The 24,862-nt window shown below is 46.7% G+C and overlaps 1 protein-coding gene across 4 annotated transcripts in view; it reads right to left on the minus strand.

Moving 5' to 3' along the window:
- MED23 (mediator complex subunit 23) overlaps positions 1 to 24,862 on the minus strand; it is a 583,151-nt gene that overhangs the window by 2,439 nt on the left and 555,850 nt on the right. For all 4 annotated transcript variants that reach the window (XM_086927430.1, XM_086927429.1, XM_086927428.1 and 1 more), the window contains one exon: positions 4,048 to 4,179. In XM_086927430.1, coding sequence (XP_086783556.1) covers positions 4,048 to 4,179 — 132 coding nt within the window. The remainder of the gene's footprint in view (positions 1 to 4,047; positions 4,180 to 24,862) is intronic.

Here is a 24,862-nt window from a genome sequence, read left to right on the forward strand (position 1 = left end):
AATCTTTGGATGACTGGTAATGTGAAAAAACCTTTACATGAAGCTCCCTTGGTGTAAGCTACAATCACTGCCAGGTGCACCTTTAGGCTTGAGTAGTTGATCTTGCTGCCTAGCAAGTGCATACAATATATCTGAGCAACGTTTCCTGTGTGGATATTGAATTTAGGGTATTGTTCTCCGTACAACACGTCATACCTTTTCCACTTGGCTGAGTAGCACTGTCTTGTGGTTTGTTTGCTTGCCTCCTTTAGTATCTCCACTGTTCTTTGCAGTAAGTTTCAATGTCTGAACCCTATGTACTCCAGGCTGCTAGGCTGAGTGTAACTGATTATAGGTCAAATATCTGAGCACCCTGCATTGTGAAAAGGTTGTTCTCTGCCTTGAATGTGATCATCTGTCCCGTGGGCAGTTCGAGTAGGCTTGAGTACCAGGTTTGCCTTGCCCATTGAGGGGCTATGAGAAATAGGTCTGTTCCTGGTTGTCTGGCTGTTTTCGAGTACCCTTTGTAGTAGAGGAATTGGAGGAAAAACGTATGTAAATGCCCCTGACCAGTTTAGCGACGGGGCATTCATTCCATTTTGATAGGTGGTGTTGAATCCTGGAGACAAAGAATTAGCATTTCTTGTTCTCCACTGTTGCGAATAGGCCTATTTCTTGTGTCCACCAGAGGCTGAATACCCCTTGCAGGCTCCTTTGCTTTATCTCCCATTTGTGTGAGCTACTGTTTTGCCTCCTGAGCTGATCTACTTCTGTGTTGTCCTTTTCTGGCAGGTGAATTGTCTGCAGGTTGATTCTTCTTGAATTGACCCATTGCCATATTTCCGGAGCTAGCTTGCTTAGGGTAAAGTATTTTGTTACTTCCTGTTTGTTGAGGTAAAACATTGTTGTGGTATTGTCCTTCTGGATCAATACTGTCTTCCGTCCTATGTGGGCTTGGAATGCCTTTAGTGCCAGTAACACAGTTTTCATCTCTAGGAAGTTGATATGTTTTATGGAGTCAACACCATTCCATTGACCCGTATCCTCAGGTATCCTGAATGTGCTCCCCTATCCTTGTGGTACACATCTGTTGTGATGGTCACTGAGGGCGTTGGTGATTTGAAAGGTCTGCCTAGTGTTATGTTCTTAGAGGCTCATCAATGTATCTCCTTCTGTACCCTTCTGGGTGTGCTCGTGGATGAACATGAGGTATCTCTTGGGTGCTTCGTTCATGAGTCTGTGCAGATAGGCGTTCTTTAGGTCTATTGTTGCCGTAAAGTCCCCTTTTGTAGTTGTGTGATTACCTCTTTTAGTGTTGACATCTTGAAATGCTGCGTGCTGATGAATTGGTTTATGAATCTGACATCTAATAAACGTCTTAGCGTGCGATTTTGCTTTGGCACCAAGAAATAAGGTGAAAAGTTTCCCTTGTTGGTACTTTCTCTATTGCTTGTTTTTCTAGGAGTTACTTTTTTCCTCCCTTAATTGTAAGAGTTCTGTTAGTTGGAACCTTTTCTTCCTTGATTGATTTGGTGGAGTTTCTTTGTTACTTCTATACAATAGTCATTGCGTACCACATTTAAAATCCAACTGTCTCTAGGTATGTTTTCCCACTGAAGTGGGTAATGCACTGTTCTGTCTTAAACTGGTGTTGTGTGAGGGTCCTCCTTTGTGGGCAAGTCACTTGGGGTTTTCCTCCTCCTCCTCCTCCTCTCGAGAGTTGTCCCCTGGCTCTTCCTCTGCCACAAAAGGACTGTTGTTGATAGGATTGGTATCCAGACTGCTGGTTTGACTGCTATTGGTTGCCTTGTGGTTGATGTTGTGGTTGCTGCCCTATTGAGAAGACCCCCCCTCCCTTCCTGTGGGTCTTCTGAGGTTTAATCATCCTCCTCTTCTGAGAGTGCCCCTCTGTTGTGGGGCCCCCTTTGCCCTGGCAGTCTCATTGTCCTTTTGTATTTGTTGTACAGTTTCATCAACCTCACTTCCAAACAGGGCTTCTCCTGTAAAGGGTTAATTGATTATGGAAGTTTGTACTTTCTGTTTGTAGCCTGAAATTCCTAAGCAGGCAGGCCTTCTTAGTGTTATGCCTGTGCACATTTGTCTGCTGGCTGTATCGGCTTCGTCTAGAGCGGATTTCAGGCAGGTGTTAGCTATGTTTTTTCCCTCCTGTATGATGGATTTTGCTCTCGTTTTATCTTCCTCTGGGACTTTGTTCCTTAGTTCTACAAAGGCATTCCATTGTTGGTGGCCATACCTATTGAGGAGGGCATTAGAGTCAAAATGCTCCAGTTTTTGCTGCCTCCTTCCCCTTCTTTCTTCCCACCATGTCCATTCTGCTACTTTCACCCTCTGGAGGTGGGCCAGAGGAGGAATGAGCGTGGCTCCTCTTGAGTCAGCCACTGTGTTCCCTTGAATGTATTTAGGGTCTCTTGCAAAGGGTTTGTACTTTATTCCCCACCCTTGGTGTTTCTCCCTTTGCTGAGGCAGGTTCCTTGAAAGCCTCTTTGCCCTGGTCGAGAATGCGAGGCAGCATTGGAAGGTATTGTGTACCTTTCATGGAAGGTGCTAATGTTTCTAGTAGGAACTATAAGTCTCCTTCCTCATCCTCTAAGAGGTCCTCGAAGGTATCAGATGCTCTCCTGATGAGGCTGTTGTAGAAGGCTATTTCATCTGGTTACGAAGCCTTCGAGGGATAGCTACAGACTTCTTCTTCAGGGCTTTCTGTGTCAAAGTCATCCCACTGTTCCTCGAAAGTTCCTGTTGATTCCTCCCCTTCTGGAACATTCCTCTTTGACAACCTCCTCATAAGGTTCGGGGGTTGCCGGAGCTTCTAGGGAATCCTCTTTTTCCTCAGCCTCTGTGGTAGTAGATGGCTTAGCAGGAATCCTGAACTCTTTTAGAGCCTTGTCAAACTCCTTCTTTCATTGAAGAAGAACAGCCATTTCTGCCTCCAGACCTCTTTTCTTCTTCTCCACCCTAAGGGCCTTTTCAGCGTCTGAAGCCAGGGAGATCCTCTTCTTTGGTGTGTGGAATTCTGCCTCCAAAGGTATGGTTTTGTTCTTCGCGGACTCTCGTCCAGCACTAGTCTTTGTCGATTTCGATGTTTTGCCCACGTTTGTATCCGTGGAATGGGATCCGTGGGGTTCTTTTGGCCGCGGCTGACCCTCAGTTGTCTTTTTCATCTATGCCTGGGCAGCCTTTTGCGCCTTCTTTTCAAGGTCCTTGGTATCTGAGGGGTTTTTGTTATCTTGTCTGGTTTCTTCTCAATGTCATTGGGCTTCCTTTTTGAGGTACACTTCCTCTTGGCGTCCCCTTCGAGGATCTCGATGTCAGACTCTCCACGTGTAGATTCTGTGGTCAGCCCCTGTTCGTCTTTGTCCCTTGAGAGGCCCAAGTCCCGCAAGAAACCTGTTATTTCTGACTGACAAGTATGGCTGCGTGATGGTCCTTGCTCTGTTCTCGACGGGCCTTGAGGGTCTTCGACCAAAACAGTGCAGGCCTTGCAGTCCTAATCCTTGTGATCCCTCAGCAGGCAGAGGTTACAGACGTAGTATGGATCATGGTGCGCAAATTTGTGGTGGCAATGAGGGCAAAATTTGAAAGGGGTATTTTGCGTTGCCCCTACCTTGCCTCATTTTGGTCCGTCTGCGTAGTCGTTGTTCCATCTGGATCCCCCGATGCGGAAAGGTGTGTCTCCTTCGCCAGTGTCTTCTCAATCGACAAAGGTTTTTTCCTCCAAAATTCCTAGATTTTTTCAGGGATTTCGTCCAAAACTTTGAATGTCTCCCCTTACTTCCAGACCCAACAGCAGAAAAAAGAATCTGACGATGGCTATCATGTACAGGAACTTACGGGGCGCCGACCGACGTCACACAAGCGATGGACCTAGCAACAAATGGTGGTTGACGACGCCCCACGAGAATAAAAAAAGGAAACAGACAATTTAGGATCCAACCACTAGATGGCGCATTAATGCACAGCATGTGAATGAAGAAAAGAATTCATGCTGCAAAACTGATAACCAGTAAACAAAAAGGTGCACAGTAAACATTTCTTATTATTCCTTACCGGGTCTTTTACACTGTCTCCGGTGAACATGTACTTCATGTGGTACAAGAAGTCACAGATGGGATCTATATAATTAAGGTGTGCGCTGCACTGGTCGACATTCAGGAGCATTTCGTAAAACGCCACACCAATCTGGAGTTAAGTATGAAAACAAAACAAAAAACATTAAGTTGAAAAGGTAAAGGACGCTTACAAACTCAGTTAAATAACCTGATAAAACAATTGATACATCTTCAATCGCAGATCAACAAGAATTTGATTTAACTGTCCTACTGCAATGCTGAGATAATTATTATAACCAAGACCTGCTGGCTACGTTCACTTACACTTGAAGTATGCGCCATCACAGAATGCCTTGGAATTAATTTAATTATTTTAATACACCAATAGTCTTTCTAAAATGAACACAACTTAACGTAGCCTGGAAGATGAATTTATATTGGATGTACGTTGTTACAACGCATGCTTTTAGCACGCATGCTGTAACAACGCGGTTTTTATAACGCATTCTTTTACAACGCATAATACAAAGGGGTGTTGGATAGTGAATATTTTAATTTACTATTCCAACACCAGTCCCCGTTGACACTAGGGAAGGTGTTGGATAGTAAATTAAAAGTATTCACTATCATTGAGCGCCCCCCAGAGTCATGCATTGTAATAGAATGCGATCAAAAAACTGCGTTGTAATAGCACTGCGTGCTAAAAGTTGCGTCGTTAACGACGTTCCCCATTTATATTGGTTAAACTAACAAAATGTCTTACTTTTAACTACAGATCTAGACCTTTGTCGTGCATTCTAGCGACGGTGTCGAACTCTGCGCTTGCCAAAGTTGAGTTCAACATAAAAAGGTAAGGAAAGGTACATCTTATGTGTCTTTCACACAACATCAGGTGGTCAGGAGAGAGCACCGAACGTGGCTCTCCAAGACATGCTGGACACCCACAAACATACCACATTTACTTCCAGAAATATCTGTAATTTCTTAAAATTCCCAATATTTCACATCGTTTGACTATATAAGCACTAGTCGGAGTTTCTGTCACATGAACTCTGGCTACAGTTTTAACCTCCAACAAAAACAGGGTAAGAACCGAATATTAAATCCTACCCACATCAACTACAGAGCTGTAATGTTTCAAATTCTAGCTGTTCATGTATCAGGGTGAGGTTGAGACTGCCTGATTGAGAATGGAGGATCCTCGCTCCAAGGAGCAGATGCTGATTAACTTTAATGAACATTCAGAGATCTGGAGACATTAACAGATGTTCTTAGAAACATCAATCTGTGGTCTAAGTTGGGCAAATAAAGAACCGTGTTGACTTCCTTTCACCACTGTGTTCTTAAAAGATGCAAGGGAGGCTAGCCAACAGTTTTAAAACGCAGGTTCCTCTAAATAAACTACTGCTCTAAACCTATCCAGAGGTTTTAGGATTCCTACTCGATCGACAGTCAGATTTAACAACCCCTTACATTCAGCTTGTATATCGGTTAGGTGGCAGTGTAAAAGTAGGTGGGATGAAGCAAGGGGATACTGCAGGTTTTGCTCACCTACAGATTTACTGTATTTACTTAATTCTGCTTATTTCTATATAAAAGTGCAGCAGAGGGTAAAATAGTTTATTTCAAACTTGCTAGACGAAAACCTTTAGAAGCTGCACATTCCTGAGCTTCAACAAACTTGAATAATGCCTGGTTATTTTCAAAGATCAATATAAAGATATCACTTATTTCTACTATATCCTGACAGATAGATTCCCGACAATATGTGCGACCACTATCAGAGTTTGTTGCTATGCTTTCGGCAAACAGGAAATGGAAATATCCCTTTTTCAACTTTATGGCTGCCAAGAAGTCAGAGCTCTGTAACAGTGGAATGATCATCTACAGTGGGACCCTGTGGAAGTACGGTTCACTTAGACTCTTGTTCGAAAATATAGGCTGCCATCCTCTTATTTTCTGTAGCAAGAAGCATCTCCTTCCTGCTTTGTTGACAACTGTACAGTCAATTTTAATAACACCGTAATGACCTCGTGCTCCAGATGAGAAAAGTGTTTTTCAGGCAATTCCATTAGCTGTGCCATCAAGCTTTTCAAATAATTGTCTTCGAATAGAAAATACCTGTCTGCATTAAGAAAAGTATTTGGAAATCTTTGGGGACTGGGAAAGTCTCACTTCTTTCAACTCTCCCCAATGAAGTGTGGGAGGGTGAATACCTTGAAATGAGGGTAGAGCTTGCCTTTCCTGAATGTGGGCAAGCCCACACCACTACTCTTTAGCGTGAATTGTCACCAAGGGAGGAACTATGCAAGAGAAAAAAGTTACTTGCCTTCTGTAATGTTCTTTCTGGTAGATACTCTAACTGCAGATTACTCTGTTAATACACCAAGGCGCCATACTGGATCAAGAGATATTTTTCTCATTAATTTCCTTAAGCGCAAGTAGGTGGCATTGTGTGGCTCGGTGTCTGGTCTGTCCTAACCCAGAAAGGACCCTACAGGCCGCAATATAACTGCCACCTCAGAGTGTCGACCTCGGTTTCCAAGCTGTCAGATGTGGAGGCCCTACTAATCAGATTATGCCAGTGTGCAGATCCCTAAATTGGAATCTTTTTAGTATGGACTGAAAGAGTTCATTTGCCAAAACGATGATCGGTGAGAAATCGGTGTTTACACAGAGTAGCCACCAAAAAGAGCACTAAGTGACGTTTTCTTTGGATGGATACTTCTAACCCCAAATTCCTTTCCTCATGAATAGATACCAGCGCAGGACCACCACTGGTGGGGAGTCTGTGAAATGGCTTAGACCAGGAAATCTTACAAGTGCGAACGACCAAAGTGCACCTCTCTCCAGACCAGATTATCCTGGAAGTACTGTTTTGTGCACATGTGAACTGGTGACATGAAGTTGTTGTGGATGGCAAAGTCACTGACTGGGGCAAAAGTGAGCAAGAGATTAAAGAGGAAGTTGCTGTAGTGGTGACTAACAGATGTCTCCTCAAGAAGTAATGGATAGAAGGAAAATGTTACTTACCATGAAAGCATCTGTTCGCAGTTTGCAGTGCTGTATAAACCCATGAAGTGAATAGACTGTACAGCAGTACTTCCCAAAGTGGCTAGTCTGTGGATGACGCAAATGTCTGAAATAATGCTTTAGGCAGAGTTTGGCCAAGCATAGCCTGCTGACAGGTGAGGATATGCTTGGTAAAGGTGTGTGTTGTTGACCATATTATTACTTTACAGATGTCAGTTATGGGAAGAGGAAGCATACCCATGTGTCTCGTAAGTACTATATAGAGATTCCTGGGGATTTTCGGTGAAACTCTGAATTGGATAATCCTTTTAAGGCCTTACATAAAATCTTTAATAACTGATTCTGAGAAGGGAAGAATGCTCCCTGTTTTGCATGTATGCGGCAATGGCCACAAGGTGTGGGCGTATGAGGAGAACCAGACATGTTGAGGAGGATTGAAAACCATGGTTGTCTGGCCCAAGTGGGAGGTACCACAATGAAGGTCAGAGACATTTTCCATAGCTTCTTTACCGCGTACTGAAGGAATGGGTGAGGAGGAAAAGCATAGGCAAATATCACTGAAAAGTTAATCTAGCGCAGTCTGCCCATGGACTGTGGGTCTGGAAACCTAGAGGCAAATAATATAATGCGTTTCTTATTAGTCGCAATCACCGCGGATTCATATAATAATTTAGTTGTGAATCTAAATGAGACTTTTTATATAACAGTTGTTTTTCCTGTTTGGCTGTGATTGAATTGCGCTTTTATGGATATTTTATCCGAATAAAGATTGAATAAAAAAAATAATATATATATATATATATATATATAATGTTTGGCAAATAAGTCTATCTAAATAATCCCCTCGTGTTGGAAGTAAGGGAGTAAGAATTGTGACTAAAGTTTCCAAGTCTGGACACGCTGATGCATCCTGCTGAGCAGGTCAGGAAATTTATTGTCCGCTTATGTTAAGAACTAAGCAAGGCAGTGAATGTGGTGGGGAATCGCCCAATAACAAATCTTCTGTGATAGCGCTGAAAGCTGTGGTGAGTAAGTAATGCCCTGTTTCTGCAGGGGGTACATGGGGTGTTATTTAGTCGTTTTTTATCAGCACAACCTTTCCCTGAATGCTGTCGAAAAAGGCTTTGAGGGCTAGGTGGATGGCAAGAGGCTCCAGAGTTGATGTGGAACACCTGCTGCTGAAGTAACCAGCGACCCTGAGCTGTTAAGCTGTAATTGTGATTTCCAGCCAACAAGAACTACAGCCATGCTGATGGTCATCTGCGGAATGGGGTTTCTAAAGGGGCTGCCCTGTAACAGTTTTTTGGTTCTCCACTACAGCAAAGTGTGAAAGGTACCGGCACTTACCAACACTAAATCCTGTAGCTAACCCTCAGATTGAGACCATTATCTTGAGATGCATTCCTGCAATGGGAGCATTTGTAGCATCGTACAGAGAACTATGCTGATGCAAGGGGTGATCATCCCATAAAAATGCATCAATGTTATGACTGGAAGACGATTTGGCTGAAAAGGAGGTATAAGCGACTGGAAATTTAGCAAAGGGTTAGGATATGGCTTGCCAGTGATAGCATTGAGAATTGATCCTACAAAAGGATGAATTTGTAGGCGGTTCAAGGTGAAAGGAGATGGCGCTTATTGTAAATCCTAAGCTGTGGAGCAAGGAGATGGGAGTTTGAGTGTGTTAGACACAGATGCCTGACCACGCTCTGTACACATGTCCAGATATGGGAAAATATGCATGTCCCCTCTTCTGAAGTGGGCAGCTAAGACCTCAAGGCAATTTGTAAACATATTTGGGGCTATGGTAACCACGAAGGGTTGCACCTTGAACTGTTATTGTTACCCTGAAGTTAAGATAGTGCAGATGAGCAAGATGGTTATGTGGAAGATGGCATCCTTCACATCTAGAGCGGCCATGAAGATGCTTTGCTGCAGCAGGGAAAGATATCCTGTTGGGCTGCCATCTGGAAATGTTCTCATAGGATGTATCAGTTTAAAGAATTGAGGATTGGTCTGAGGGAGCTACCCTTTTTGGGGATTAGAAAGCACAGGGAATAATCCCCTCTGCCTTGTTTTGCAAGGGCAATGGCACTGTAGCCCCCTTGAGCAGCAGTGCCTGTATCTCTTCGCGGAGGAGTCAATGTTCTGTGTTTAGGGTGTGTGGACAGGGTGGAATGTTTGGTGAAGCTAAGAGGAGCTCTAGGCAATACTCATCAGTCTATGGTTAGAACCCAATGATATGAGGTGAATTCTTCTCAAAGGGCAAGACATCACTGTAATTTCCCCCCCAACAGGTGTTAAGTGATCGGGGAGATACGTGGCACGTCAGTGTTTTGAAGTGAACACTCCCTTCGTGGGAATACCTCTATCCTTGCCCATGCTGGAGTTGTTAGAGATATAATCCACATGTGTAGACTACGCCTCCTTGTTGGGGGTAGGCATACAGCAGTCCTTGGTATGACTGAAACTATTCTGGAGAAGGGTAATTTGCTGCACCACCTTACTGTTCTCTACAGAAGAAGCCACTAGTTTATTGTGTTTGAAAGCTCCCCATACTCTTGGTTACTTTCATATCCTCCCTAAAAATGTTCCAACCTTTGGTGTACTTACGGACGAAAGAGGTGTTCACCATCAAAAGGTAGATTGATTAGATGCTGTTGCACCTCTCGTTTAAAACCAGATATCCAGTCATTAGTGTCGTCATAGGATGACTGAGGTGTTCACCTCCTTAGTTGCTGTATCAGCTGCATCTAGTAAACAACATCGCGCTGGAGATTATTTTGCCCTCTCAAACAATTTCTTCTACCGTTTCTAAATTGTTCTAGGGAGCGTTGTATCAACCCTCCATCTCCTCCCACTGTGCTCTATTGTACCATGAGAGGAGACCCACAAAGTTAGCAATCTACCAATGAGTGGCGGCCTCCATCGCAACCCTTTTGCCTGCAGAATGATTTCTTTTGATCCCCTTATCCGGCGAGGGAGCATCCACCGAGGTCTGTGCAGCAGCCCATTTATATATTTTCACCACCAGAGAGTCTGAAGAAATGCATACCTTAGTGTAAGTAGGATCCGAGGGAGAATGTTTATATTTTTTCTCCACTTGCAGAATAACCACTGGGGTCTTGAAAGGCTCTTTCAAAGTGTCCATGTCAGACATAAGGAATCCCTTTGAGCACTGAAAGAAACTGCATTGAGCGTTCTGACTGAGTGTTTCTCTGTGTAAGTCTTCTTCCATAAGGATCTGGGCAGGTCTACCTAGTGGTACGATGCACCTGTCTGTATGACCCCCATAAAATAAGACTGTCTCATCTGGGGGAGAGGGCCTGAGTGGAACTGGCTTTAGGTCTGCATCCCCCGGAGGTTCTTCAGTGGATTTAGGATAGAAAGGTGCCTCGTGGCCCTCAGGGGGTACAGTGCTGGGGCTACTTATATCCGAGTAAGATTGTGAAGACTATGATGGGGAATGGGAAGGTAGTGGAAGCATTTCTAGTGGTAGTGTGGAGGAGGAGGAGATATCTAAGGTGGCAGGGGTAGTCGTTGCATCTCTGAACCTTTTGAGTTGTGGGAGAGGCTCTGAAGGAGTATCATTGTGGGCTCCTCTTCAAAGGCCCGCCTCCTCTTTTTGTTATTGGAGAGGCTCTGAGGTCTTCAGATCCTTAGAAGTGATCTTCCTTGTCTGGGCTGGATTAAATTTAACTTTTGCCTAGCATCTATTTCTTCCTAAAGTGTTTCCATCCGTGGTTTCTGAAAGTCATCAGAGCCTGCGACAGAGAGAGGTTTCGTCCCAAAGGGGTTTTCAGCACTGCAGTGCCTTCTGAGCTGTTTGAGGCTGGCATTGGCTTCAATGAAGAATGCTGTGTCGACACTGATGGGTTCCTCAGCCTCAAAAAGTGCTTTGGCTTTTTGGTGACAACCGATGGGAATTGAGGCTCTTGGTTGAGTCAAGTGTCCTTTGGTAAGGCACATGATGTTTGCTTCAGCCATATTCACAGTCTTCTGCGTTGACTTGGTTTGAGGGCAGGTTGGAGCGGACACAGTCTCACTCCTGTTCTTATGGCTTGGAGGAGCCAGAGTCAATTATCTCTGGGCTAGGCTGTTGTGCAGGCAGGCCTTGTGATTCACTGTCATCCTGCTCCTCTTCAATGCCACCACAAGGATTCCCATCACCGAAGTATTGGGTGTGACGTATGTTGAATGCCTTTGCATATTTATGTGCATGCAGGGGTCTCTCCACTGCCAAAGTGCTATCTTACAGCGAAAAACTAGGCATAGGATAAGGTATATTCTGTTTTTGTGGTCGGGAGAGAGTCATATATTACACACCCTGTGAAGGTCAGTCTAGGGGTATTTCACATGCCATTAAAGGCACTTTTTGAAGGGGGTATGTTTCATCACCCTTTAGGCCTCCATAGCCGATAGAAGGAATGGAAAAGAGGCCAGAGTCATTGACACTATCTTCTACTTTCAGGCCACGCCCCTTTTTTCGAGCATTTAAAGGGCGCCGAGGAAAAGCGCGAGCCTGATCACTTTGACCTCCTGAGGCGGAAGCCGGGAGAGTTGCTCCTAGACCTTTTAAACTGTAATACTGTGATTTTAAGCCAGCATTTTAAAACTATTTGAGTGTATTTTTGTGATTTGACAACAAGACCTACCTCTGTCCCCTGGGCACTCCCGCGCAGCGGTTTGGAACGCTGCCGCGGGATACTTCCTTGTGTTGCCGCTACCCCCCTGGGACACACAGGCCACGCCCACCACCATTCAGGCCACGCCCATTTTTTCGAGATTTAAAGCGCGCCGAGGAAATGCACGAGCCTGAACACTTTGACCTCCTGTGGCGGAAGCCGGGAGAGTTGCTCCTAGACCTTTTAAACTGTAATACTGTGATTTTAAGACCGCATTTTAAAACGATTTGAGTGTATTTTTGTGATTTGACAACAAGACCTACCTTTGTCCCATGGGCACTCCCGCGTAGCGGTTTGGAACGCTGCAGCGGGATACTTCCTTGTGTTGCCGCCACCCCCCTGGGACACAGGCCACGCCCACCCCATTCAGGCCACGCCCATGTCCCCACTTATTATTCAATATGTGCTTCTACCGGACGCGCAGCGGACGAGCGCAGCGGACGAGCGCAGCCGGCGCGCATGAGGCGAGCCCGCCTGCGCCCGCGGCCGGGGCCAGGCATGCTGCGGGTAAGTGGGCGCACAGGGGAAGGATCGTATGGTCAACGGATGATCTTTGGGCTCTCAATACTACATCTGAGTGCTGCACTCATGAGATGGATCCTCAGACTTTCGCTCCTCCTCAGATCTGTGGGACTTGTGGGGTATCCCTGGCACCAAGAGACACTGCGAGGCTCTCCAAACCTAAGCCGCCGATTAACAAAGGTCTTAGAGCAGGCCTTCTGAACTGCAGATCCCTAGTCAAACATACAGAAGATATCTGGCTACTGCTAGAAGAGCACGAGTGGGACGTTCTGTTTTTAACAGAAACATGGATCAAGGAGGATAATATGACCGCCATTGCGCTAGCAGTACCCCCGGGATATAAAATATGTTTTTCGAACCGCACAGGCACCAAAAGAGGTGGAGGTGTGGCTGTCATATTTAAAGAACAGCTTGTATTAACATCCTCGGCCCCTACCATGATTCAGGGAATCAAGGGGCTACACTTTTGTTTTCAGGTGAGTCCTCAGCTATCTTTAGCGGGATTAGTGATCTACCGCCCACCATGCCGGCGAGGATCCCAATTTACTAACTCTGCTGGAGACGATTGTTCAGAGCTCGCTCCCTCCACCCTCAATTCATCGTGGTCGGGGATTTTAACATTCATATGGACAAAGCAGACTGCGCGCCTGCAGAGCTGCTGAGATCCACACTAATTACAGCCAAGCTGAGACTGATTAACGACGGCCCCACGCACAGAGCGGGTCACACGCTCGATTTAATTTTCTCTATTATTAAGGATGTGAAGGCGGATGCACCACTACCGTTAATCTGGTCAGACCACTCATGATCCAGTTTAAATTAAATATAGCTTTTGATAATCCTGCTTCAAGCAAATGCTCTTTTTTGAAGAGACAATGGAAAAAACTAGTCCCTGATATCATGGGTCCTGTTCTGGCGCAGAATATCCCATCTCTCACCTCAAACGCTAACAGGGACGCACAGCTATTTAATGATTGGGTCGGGAATATGGTTTCTTCCATCGCACCAGCCTCACGAGCAATATCTAAATGGGACTCCCCCTCCGCTCCCTGGTTCTCTTAGGACCTTAGGGCGGAGAAAGCTGCCTGTAAGAGGTTGGAGAGATTGGAGGGTAAATTACGGGCCCTCAGAAAAAACCAGATATAAGGAAGCATCCAAAAAACTTCAGAAGGCCATTAGAAAGGCAAAAAAACAGTTTTTTGCGGATTCTATCCAGCAGGCAGAGCAGTGGAGCAAACAGATCTTTAAGGTGGTACAGTCCTTTTTTAAACCTAAATGTATCGAGAGGGAGGTCCCCCCGTCAACCACTCTGTGGGAAAACATCTCTGAGTTCTTTGATCAAAAAATCAAACAAGTCTATGAGTCCTTTGGGCCAGAGAAAAAAACGGTAAAAACGGACCTAGCTATCAAAGATGTGTTGGGCGAAACCTTAGCTCAATTCCAGGCGATACCCCGGAGTGCGGTGAGACAAGAACTTAACCTCTGCAAATCTGGTTCACCGGACGACCCATGTCCATCTAAACTATGGTGCACCATAGCTGATTTTGTGGCCCCCACATTACAACAGATCTGGAATACGTCCATCATTTCGGGGGTATTCCCGAACATCTGGAAACATGCAACCCTCCTCCCGCTGAAAAAAAAACCTAATGGGGATCCAAAAAACCTCAGCAACCTACGCCCGATCTCTCTGCTAGCCGCACCGGGAAAAATGTTCGAGAAAATAATACAGCGCCAGTTGAGCAAATTCGTTGAAGACAACAAGATACTGCATGAGACGCAATCAGGCTTTCGCCCTGGCTTTAGCACAGAGACAGCACTGATTGAGGTGGCAGAGTCAGTAAGGTGGTCAATGGATTCGGGAAGCTCAGCGATGCTGGTACTCCTGGATCTGTCGGCCGCCTTCGACACGGTTGATCATGCTAGACTCTTGATACCACTGGCTGAGATAGGCATCCGTGATCAGGCTCTGGGGTGGTTACATTTGTATCTGTTCCAGAGAACACAGAAGGTGGCACTGGGGACTGCATCTTCAATGCCCAAAGACCTCAGTTGTGGCGTCCCGCAAGGGTCGGCACTCAGCCCCCTCTTGTTCAACATCTACCTCGCTCCTCTCTTTACGCTGATTGCCAATTGGGGTGTCAAGGCAATCTCATACGCCGATGACACCCAGTTGGTATTTCCGTATGCAGAGGTGTCAAACTTTCGGTATGAATTTAGGGTTCGGTCTCAGCACCACCCTGTCCTGTTTGAACTGCATAAATGGTTCCTGAATGGACAGGGCCTGTAGCTTGCTTACTCTCCTGGCAGATGTTAAAGCGAGTAAGAGCGCAGTTTTCCATGAGATGTACTTGATGGATGCTCGATGAATGGGCTCAAAAGGATGCCTCATGAGTTGGTTGAGGCCTAGATTGAGCTGCCATGTAGGAGGGACCTTCCGAGGCCTTGGGAAGGATCTATAAAGTCCCTTTAGGAACTGTTTTACCAGTCTACTGGACCACAGCGAAGGCCCTGTGAAAGTTCTGGTGAACCGTGAGATAGCCGCCAGGCTTTTATGGATGCATGCGCCAGACCTGACTGTGCCAGATGTAGGAGATATGGCAGTACCTGCTCAGGTGTGACGTGCAGCGGTCGCAGGCCTTGCTCTGAACACCAAATGCAGAATCTTTTCCATTTGAGAGAGTAGGTTTTGTTGGTACTGTCTGCTCTTGCTTTTGCCAACACATCCCTGCATTCCTGCGGAATATTCAGGCTACAGAACTCTCTGTGCTCAGGAGCCAGGCCGATAACTTGAGCGATTGCAGGTTCGGGTGTTGTACCTGCCCGTTGGACATCGTTAGGAGGTTCGGGTGCTGCCGCAGACGAATCGGTGTCCTGATGGAGAGTCAAAGCAGATCCGAGAACCAGTGTTGTCTCGGCCAGAACGGGGCAATCAGGATCAGGGTACAGGGCTCCGCCTTCATCTTCCTGAGGAGTCTTGGGATCATCGGAAACGGAGGAAAAGCGTACCCAAACACGCTGAACCAACGGATGGAAAAAGCATTTCCCAGTGACCCTTGTTGGGGATGCCAGCTTGCGTAGTTTGGGCATTTGGCGTTCCCCTTGGTGGCAAACAGGTCGATTCTTGGGACTCCCCATTGAGAGAATATGTGAGTCAGTGCGCTGTCGCTTAGTTCCCACTCGTGGGAGAGGGATCTTTGCCTGCTCAGGGCGTCCGCGATGGTATTGTCCTTGCCTGGTACATAGTCCGCTTTGAGCGTGATTCCATGTAGTACCAGCCAGTTCCAGATCTTCTGCGATTCGCGTGATAGAGTGAGCGAACGCGTTCCTCCCTGTTTGTTGAGATAGTGCATCGTCGTGGTGTTGTCCATTTTGAAGAGCACCTAGGAGTTCTGGACGCATGGTAGAAAGGCCTGCAGTGCCAGATACACAGCTCTCAGCTCCAAAAGGTTTATATGGAGCTGTTTTTCCTGAGTGTCCCACTTGCCGCTGATCTGAAGGTCCTGGAGGACAGCGCCCCATCCTTCCAGGGAGGCGTCCGTGGTGATCACCAGAGGTGTCGCCGGAAGGAGAAATGGCAGCCCTATGGTTAGATTTTTGCGGCGCCTCCACCAGTCCAGACTCTTGGATATTTTTGGCGTTATTCGTACAATGTCCTCGAAAGAACCAGTACTCTGAGTCCATTGGCTCGTGAGAGCCTCCTGCAATGGGCGCATCCTGAGTCTGCAGTGAGGGATGAGGAGTATACAGGAAGACATCATGCACAGGAGAGACTTCTAGGTCCGGACTTTTAGGTTCGCCTTTGACGCCACAGCCATGGCCAGAGATAATATTTTGTCTGTCCTTTCCTTCGAGGGGAAGGCTTTCGCGCACTCCGTGTCCAAGGTCGCTCCGAGGAAGGTAATTTTTGTCGTAGGGATAATGCAGGATTTCTTGAGATTGAGAGTTAATCCTAGCCTCTGAAAAAGATTGGTGCAGGCGTTGGAGGATTCGGTTGCGTCTATTGCTGAGGGTGCCTTCAGCAGCCAGTCGTCTAGGTAGGGGAAGACCTGGTGGCCCATTTGACGCAGGAAAGCTGCCACCGGTGCAAGGCACTTTGTGAAAATCCGCGGCGCGGACTTGAGGCCGAACGGCAGGACCTTGAATTGATAATGTTGTCCTGCAACTTCGAACCTCAGGAATTTTCTGTGACACTTGAGGATGGGGATGTGGTAGTAGGCATCTTGGAGATCCAAAGATGTCATGAAGTCTCCTTTTTCCAGAATGCCTAGTATTTCTTGAATCGTCACCATCCTGAACGATTGGCTCCGTAGGAAAGCGTTGAGCGTTCGGAGGTCCAGAATGGGCCTCCATTTTTTCTCTTTCTGGCGTACAAGAAAGAAGTGGGAATAGAAGCCTTTTCCTTTCTGAGGTGTTGGAACTCGCTCGATTGCTCCCTTCTTCAGCATCACAGAAATTTCTTGGAGAAGCAGGCGTAGGTGTTTGTGTGTCCGTCTGCGGGGAGGTGTGGTAGGAGGGATGGAGGTGAATTCCAGGGAATGGCCGAATCTTATCATTTGGAGAACCCACCGGTCCGTGGTGATGCGTTGCCAATTGGTGAGGAAATGGGTCAACTTTCCTCCAATTTGTAATGAAGGATAGGGTGGCTGGACTGGCTGGAGTAATAGGTCACTGGCGGCCGCCAGTGCCCATCTTCTGATTTTTGCCCCTGTAGTTTGATCTTCCGTAAGAAGACTGACGATTTTGTTGTTGTTTGTGTTGGTATTGATTTTTGGTATTGTAGGAATACGAGGACCTATTCTGATAGGAACCTCGATAAGAGGATTGACCTCTGGATCTGTTGCCTCGAAAGGACTGGTTCCGCGTCTGCAAGGTACCCAGTGCTCTGGCAGTATCGGTGTCCTTCTTTATGGTTTGTAGTGCCTCATCGATCTTGTCCCCAAAAAGGTGCTGGCCGTCAAAGGGCATGTCTAGCACTTTTGATTGCACCTCCTGTCGGAACGACGTCGCTTTAAGCCATCCTTGACGGCATAGGACAGCAGCTCCAGCAAGTTGACGAAAGCCGGTCATGGCTGCATCAATAGCACAGTCAATTATTTCCGCTGCTGAGGTTTGACCCTCCGTAAGCAGTGCCTTGACTTCACCTTGGACTGTGTCAGGCAGTTCCGCCAAATAGGGGGCTATGTCCTCCCAGAGTTGGCGATTGTAACGCCCTAACAGAGCTATGGAGTTGGCCACCTTGATGGTCATGGCCGAAGTTGTCGTGAATCGTTTTCCGATCGTGTCCAACTTCCTGCCTTCTTTGCCCGGAGGAGCTGATAGAGGGGAGGAAGGGTTGCTGGAGTTCTTCTGGGCCGCCTGTGTAACCACCGAATCTGGTTTCGGGTGTCCATTGAGGCAAGCTGCCGCTGTAAGTGGGGCCTTATATTTTTTGTCCAGGCGTGGAACAACCGCAGGTACAAAAGCGGGTGTCAGCATTAGTTTCTTGCCTTGCTCCCATAGGAATTCTATTATCGGGATAGATTTCGTTGACTTCTGCGTCTGCTCCTTAAAATCGTGCAAGAAGCATCCAGTTTCCGTCGATTCCATAACCATATGGAAGCGTTTTGCTGCCCTTTCCACAATTTTATGAAAGCCGCCAATGTCCACAGGTGGCGAATCTGCTTGGCGTGGTTCGGGTGAAGCTGGGGAAGATGCCACATACTCATCCTCCTCATCATGGGCAGAGTGTATTTCCTGTACCTCTCCTTCTTCCAATTCATCATCGTCCTCATCTTCGTCTGATGATACTACCACCTGAGGTTGGATTCTCTCACGGTGGGTTTGAGGGAGAGGTTGAGACTGTTTTGGGACTGACGCTGGGTTATTTACTGCAGGCGTCTGATTCCCACTTTCCGTCGATGGTGTTTCCGGGAAGCGTTGCTTGTAATCTTGTATAAGGTATCTCAGGTCATTGACAATAGAGACCGGCAGGCATACCATTGGGGTGACCTCTGTGCGAACACTAGTGTGGACGGAGTGTTCTTGGTAAGTGAACTCTTCCTGTTCCTCGTCCGTGCTCTGGCATTTGACATGAAGGTCCGAAATGGAAGTAGCAGGTTCCAGGGTCCTCCTCCTCAGATTCTTCACTCTGGAAATTTATTTATTTATTATGTTTTGGCTCTCAAAGAGGGCCACATAAATATGTACATACAAAGCAACACAATCAATAATAAAAATTACGAGCTTAAAAACATAGTATTCAAGCCAAAATAGGTACACTGCAAACCATCAGTCCCACAAGGCCAGGCCGGCACCGTCTTCCAGAAAATTTAATAAATAGCTAAAAATCCTTTAAAAAAGTTAAAAACATAGGCGCAAAACATTTCATTAGGTGGGCAGTAAAGTGCATGAAGAAAATCTTGTAAAGTGACAATGCTGAGGCGTAGACAAATTACTTTAAGCCATCGATTACGCAAGCTACGTAGCATAGGACAAATCAACAGTACATGCATACAGTCCTGGATATTCAAATTACATAAGTTGCACAGCGGTGAAGTGCCATGCCATTTGGACAGCAGCACGTTAAGAGGGATTAAGTCGTAACGTAATAGAAACCAGAACCTACGTATCCCATGTGGTAAGTTCCACAGGGCATACGGTTGGGGCTGTTTCAACCTATAGGATGAGATGAGCAGCTCCACATTCCTTTTACCACTAACTGTTTTTTTATCAGATAGAAAACAATACTCCCACGAAGCCTCCTTGAGGACCTGCTTTAACTGCGTGGGAGAGTAGGAGAAAAGAGCGCTTTCATCCAGTCTAAGGATTTTCACAGCCCCTCTAAAATTGCTAACAAGTTTGGAGAACTCCTTGAAATTGCCCAAAAGCTCATTTTTGAGTAAGACTCGCAGGGTTCCCTCTCTTGCTCTGGCCAAACTGGCTACCCACCTTATTAAGGCACACAGCCCCTGAACCCAGGCACTCCTGAGTCCAAAATCCAGCCTACAGGCGGCCAGTGGGCAGGCATTATTAAGAGTCGAGAGGGATCTCAGGAGTTTTCCCTCAACCGTGTGGCAAAAGTCCCAGTACTTAATCTCTATTATTTCTATACCATACAAAATGGTAGCGGGGATTTTAGCTCTGAATACTTCCAGAAGGCTGGAAAAATGTCTTTTCCCCGTTGCAAGGTATAGGGACTTTAACCCGTTGCCATGGGCAAGAGCTTTGCGGGAGCAATGCTCTATATGAAGATTCTCGCTCATATTGGCCGAGAATATTTTCCCCAAAAAAGTATAACAGGTTACGACCTCCAATCTATGCCCTCCAATGGCCCAACTAAAGTTTGTCGAGCGGCATTTCTTCCTACCAGCAATACACATCACTTTACTTTTATTAGTATTGATCTTCATGAAATGCTCCCCAGCAAAGTCCTGAAGAGCCTGAAGCCGATTTGCCAGACCCACAGGAGTTAAGTCAAGCAATAACACATCATCGGCATACATCAGACAGGCTATTGGCACTCCTCCTAGCATCGGTGCGATCCCCTCACTGTGGGACACAATATCAGGGAGGTCAGATGTATAAAGGGAGAACAGCAGGGGCGCCAAAAGGCAACCCTGTTTCAGGCCATTCTGAGCTGGTATTTTGGCTGAAAGCCCCCTTTCGCCCCCCATTAAGACCCTGCACCAGGTCTCAGTGTGCAGAGCCCGCACCAATTCCAGCAGGGGAGTAGGGACACCCAGCATCGCCAATTTTCTCCACAGCGTTCTCCGATCTACTTTATCGAACGCTGTGGAGAAATCAATAAAGGCGGCGTAAACAACACCCCCCCTCACCTGGACATATTTATCCGTAATAATCTGAAGGGCAGTCAGGTTGTCCAGAGTGCCATGTTCCCTACGGAAACCAGTCTGTTCCAGTGGCAAGATATTGCGCTCCTCGACCCAATCAGAGAGAGAACTCAAGAGGCATTTTGCAAATACCTTTCCGATGGAGTCGAGGAGCGCAATCATACGATAATTACTGGGGCTGTCCCTTGCCCCCTTTTTAAAGATGGGGACCAGAATGCTTCCTCTCCACGATGCAGGGACACATTTGGACTGATGGCATGCCCTGAACAGGGGGTACAGGATTTTGCTCCAGATTAAAGGGTCTTGTTTTAGGACCGTCATCGGGAGCTCATCCGGACCCATGGCCCCGGAGGGTCGCATATTTTTTATAGCAAACTCGATTTCCTTCTCAGAGGGAAAGAAAACCGAGTCATCAGGGTCAGCGTACGTGAAATGATCCACACCGGTGGGCTCATTCCCTGCATATAATTCTCTAATATGGGAGGACCATAGGTCTTCTGGTATAGCTATGGGGGTAGGGGAGTGGCGCGTACCACATCCTTTCCCGATTATTGCCCAGAAATCTTTGATATTGCCATGCGCTGCAGATTCCCTTAGTTTAATCCATACTTCATCCTCCCTATCCCTTTTAATTTTTAGCTTGAGTCTGCTTCTCTTTCTTCTTAACCTAGCGATTTCCTTCCCACGTTCCGGTACCCTTTCAATGTACTGTGCACGGATTAGTTTGTTTACATCCCTATTCAAATTGCGGAGGGTCAAAGGAACTGCCTCTCCTTTTTTTCTAGGGGGGACAATTTTTTTGACATTCCATATAATCTTTTGCATGAATTCCTCAAAACAAGCTATTTCTTTTCCGTGCCACTCTTCTATTTCCCTGAGGGTATCCGTCAATAACTCCTGCACCCCATTAATGGCGGCATTATTCCAGAAGCATCTTCCAGATGTTGGGTGGAGGGTGACCTCCTTGCCGTTAAGCGACCAGGATGCCGTAGTCAAAGACTTTAACGAAATAGATAGTAATAATATGCTATGGTCGCTCAGAGATGTGGGTATGATCTTTAGGTCAAGAATCTGGGGAAACAGACTATGGCTGGCGATAGCATAGTCCAAAATTGATGATCCAAAGGGGGATTTATGGGTGTAATTTGCGGGGACGTCAGATTGAAATCTTCCGTTTAAGATAATGCCATCCCCGATCGCAAGTTCTTTTAACAGGATCTTCCCCCTTTTATTTGTTCTTAAATTTTCAGGAAAAAGCGTCTGGGGGATGCAATATGCTTCCTCCTTAGCTTTATCCCTGAAAAGTTTTAGACTAGCGTTTGAAACTTTACTATTCAAATCCCCAATAAGCAGAATTACAGGGAAAGGAGGTGAATTTTTTACCTTATCCATATACTGGAGAACCCGCTGCAGTTTATCGTTAAAACATTCCTCAGGCGGAATATACACATTAAAAATTACCATAGAGTATTTTACATTGTCATAAAACATATTTTCCAATGTTATTGTGTGAAAAAGTCTACTGGGATCGATGTAATGGGAAAATCTCCATTGAAACTTATTTGATAGTAAACAGGCAAGCCCCCCCCTGGCATGCCCTTTCTTAGAGGGCGCAGCCGGGACTTCCAAAACAAAGAAATCATTTAAAGGCGTTAACCTATCTATGCACCATGTTTCCTGGATACACAGTATATCAGCCTCCAGAGTGGATAAAAAGGTCATTTTCTCCGGGCTGCAATGAAATCCAGCCGCGTTCCAGGAAATTATGTTTAAGGCTGGGTTAAAGGTGTTGGAACAATTTGGGGTTATCCTTATTTTTTTGGGATAATGCACTATGAAGCCAATTCCACCGGTCGTCGTTAAGTGTGGAATTCTCAACAAGTGGGAGAGGCTTCACGCGTGATACTGAGCGTTTTCCCCTGGAAACCCAAATTTTCAGGTCTCTCAGAGGCGAGGTTACCCCATTTTGCTCACCATCCCTCAACCCCAGATTATCAAAAGAATTTGGCTTGCCTGGGGTAGCGATAGGCAGAATATCAATGCCTAAGCGTTGAAAATTTTCAGCCTGTTCGAGTATCAGCTTTGTTATAATAGGGGAAAAGAATTTCACCCGAATGCTCAAAACCCGACTACCTCCCAACAGAGTCACCAGATCTATGTCTCTAGACTGAATATGATAGAGACATTCAACCTCGCTAAAACGCTTAAGAAGCCAGGCTCTATTTAGTAAGAGGTCAGTATCAAATAATGGCACAAAGTCTAATATACGCACATCCGCAGGTGCCTTAGACATACTTGCTTTAGGCCAGGCCGGAGGGCGCGCATTTACAGAGTCAACTGTTACCACAAAGGGAGGGGCAAAAGGGTTTAAGGTCCCGGATGGATGAGAGAGTAATCCTCCTAGTGCACTCCGAGAAGGAGAGCCGGGTAAAGAGTCCTCAATTTGTGGAAAATCCTCTTGGGGAGGCAAGCTGCCTTGATCATTTTCCTCCTCCACAGATGTTGATGTGGTTAGGTTCACATCCATGTCCACTTTTAAGGAAGTAGATGAGGGTTCCCCATTCCTTGTTTCATTCCCCCTTTCCTCTATACATTTTTGAAAAATGATCCTCCGTTGCTTCTTCTTTCTATATTTTCGAACTGGTTTCCTCTTGCTGGCTTTGGTAGTTATTTGTTTACCGTATTTTCTTTTTTCTACAGTAACCTCGGGGTTGTCGGCCAGGAGATCTTTTCCGCCATCCGGGGCAAAGATAGGAAATAACTCCTGAGCCGGTTTGAGGCTGGGCAAGACTTTATCCTCCTCCTCTATCTCCAGGACTATATTCTTGATACAGTTAGATGCTGCAGTATGAGGCACCTCCTCATGAGTACCCATGAGGGGCATTTCATTTTTCCTAACTGGTTCGCTTCTAGTGGCTTTAAATTTCCCCTCCGGTGCGGATTGTTCAGACTTGGGGGAGGAGGCCTTAGTTAGGTCCGGCACTTTCTGCAGCAATAATTTTAAGATTTGGGTAACTGATTCAAGGATACAGTCCGAGCTGCCTACAAATTTCCCTAGAAGCAGCAGAATTGAAGCAAGCAGTTGTTCCAGCGCGATCATAGACTCTGAGATCGGCTTTTCTTGTGCTTCTGCCGTACAAATATTATCCAGGAGATTCAAGTCAGGGCTCTTGGAGGAGTTGAGCAAGTCAGATATTTCATGTCTATTTAGCGACGGGGTGCTACTATACAACATTAACCCTGAAGGAGTGGCACCCCTCTGAGCTTTAAGTTGCTCCAGAGATTCCACTTTAGCCGGGCTTACGTAGCGTCCCCATAGTTCCAGATCAATGGATAGTGCAGACGGGTCGTCCCTTGGCCTGTCATTCGTAGATAATTGCGGGATCGATGAAGTGTGCATAGGTTCGCTTACAGTCATCAGCTTCCCATCTGTGTGATCCCGAATGGGGGACCCCCCTACTATAGTTTGGGAGGCCCCCTGCTGGACTTGAGGAGATCGGGTCTCAGAGGTAGTTGGTAAGTGAACTTCCTGTACTTCCAGGACTTTAGAATCTGAGTTATGTGAAGTCGCACAATTAAGTTTTTTTATAACAGGTAGATCCCAGAGTTCGGATAACTGACATTGACCTTTCAAAGGTGGATTGTTTACTGACTTGGTTCTTGTGCGGATTAGAGTGAATTTCCGACCAGGTTTTTCTCCCACTACCCTTCCAGATCGTAGAGTTTTAGACATTTTCCACAACAGCAGATAGGAATGTAAAAACTTAAAACGGATAAAAAAAAAACTGGAGTCAAGGCGGTCCCTGGCAAAACAGGTAGGACCAGGGTGCAGTGTAACTATCACAAGACTTGTATCAAAATGCCCTCCCACAGAGATGGGCACAGATGCAATTAGAATCACAAAGCAGTGAATAAAATATAAGGGACTGGGCCCAGCCCGGCCTACCTCGGTCACTGAGGGCCACAGAGGGCCCGGCGTCCCGCTCGCGTCCCGCGAAGCTGGAGCTGTGCTTTAATTTATGCGCCTCCAGACGCGCTGCTCGCCGAGGTCACTTCCGCCCCTGGGAATGCTGGGAGTTGTAGTACCAGCGTCCCTCTCCACTGCGGCCGCGCGAGGTTGGAGACTGCGGCGGCGGGAGGGATTCAACCAGCGGGGTTTTCGGTGTCAGCGGGATTCAGCAGGGTTCTTTGGCCACAAGAAGGTTCACGCCGACAGGGTGCTTCTGACAGTAGAGGTATGCCCGCTCCACCGGAGCTGTGCTTTAATTTATGCGCCTCCAGACGCGCTGCTCGCCGAGGTCACTTCCGCCCCTGGGAATGCTGGGAGTTGTAGTACCAGCGTCCCTCTCCACTGCGGCCGCGCGAGGTTGGAGACTGCGGCGGCGGGAGGGATTCAACCAGCGGGGTTTTCGGTGTCAGCGGGATTCAGCAGGGTTCTTTGGCCACAAGAAGGTTCACGCCGACAGGGTGCTTCTGACAGTAGAGGTATGCCCGCTCCACCGGAGCTGTGCTTTAATTTATGCGCCTCCAGACGCGCTGCTCGCCGAGGTCACTTCCGCCCCTGGGAATGCTGGGAGTTGTAGTACCAGCGTCCCTCTCCACTGCGGCCGCGCGAGGTTGGAGACTGCGGCGGCGGGAGGGATTCAACCAGCGGGGTTTTCGGTGTCAGCGGGATTCAGCAGGGTTCTTTGGCCACAAGAAGGTTCACGCCGACAGGGTGCTTCTGACAGTAAAGGTATGC

Source organism: Lissotriton vulgaris, chromosome 6, assembly GCF_964263255.1.
Source record: "Lissotriton vulgaris chromosome 6, aLisVul1.2, whole genome shotgun sequence".
NCBI classification, from domain to species: domain Eukaryota; kingdom Metazoa; phylum Chordata; class Amphibia; order Caudata; family Salamandridae; genus Lissotriton; species Lissotriton vulgaris.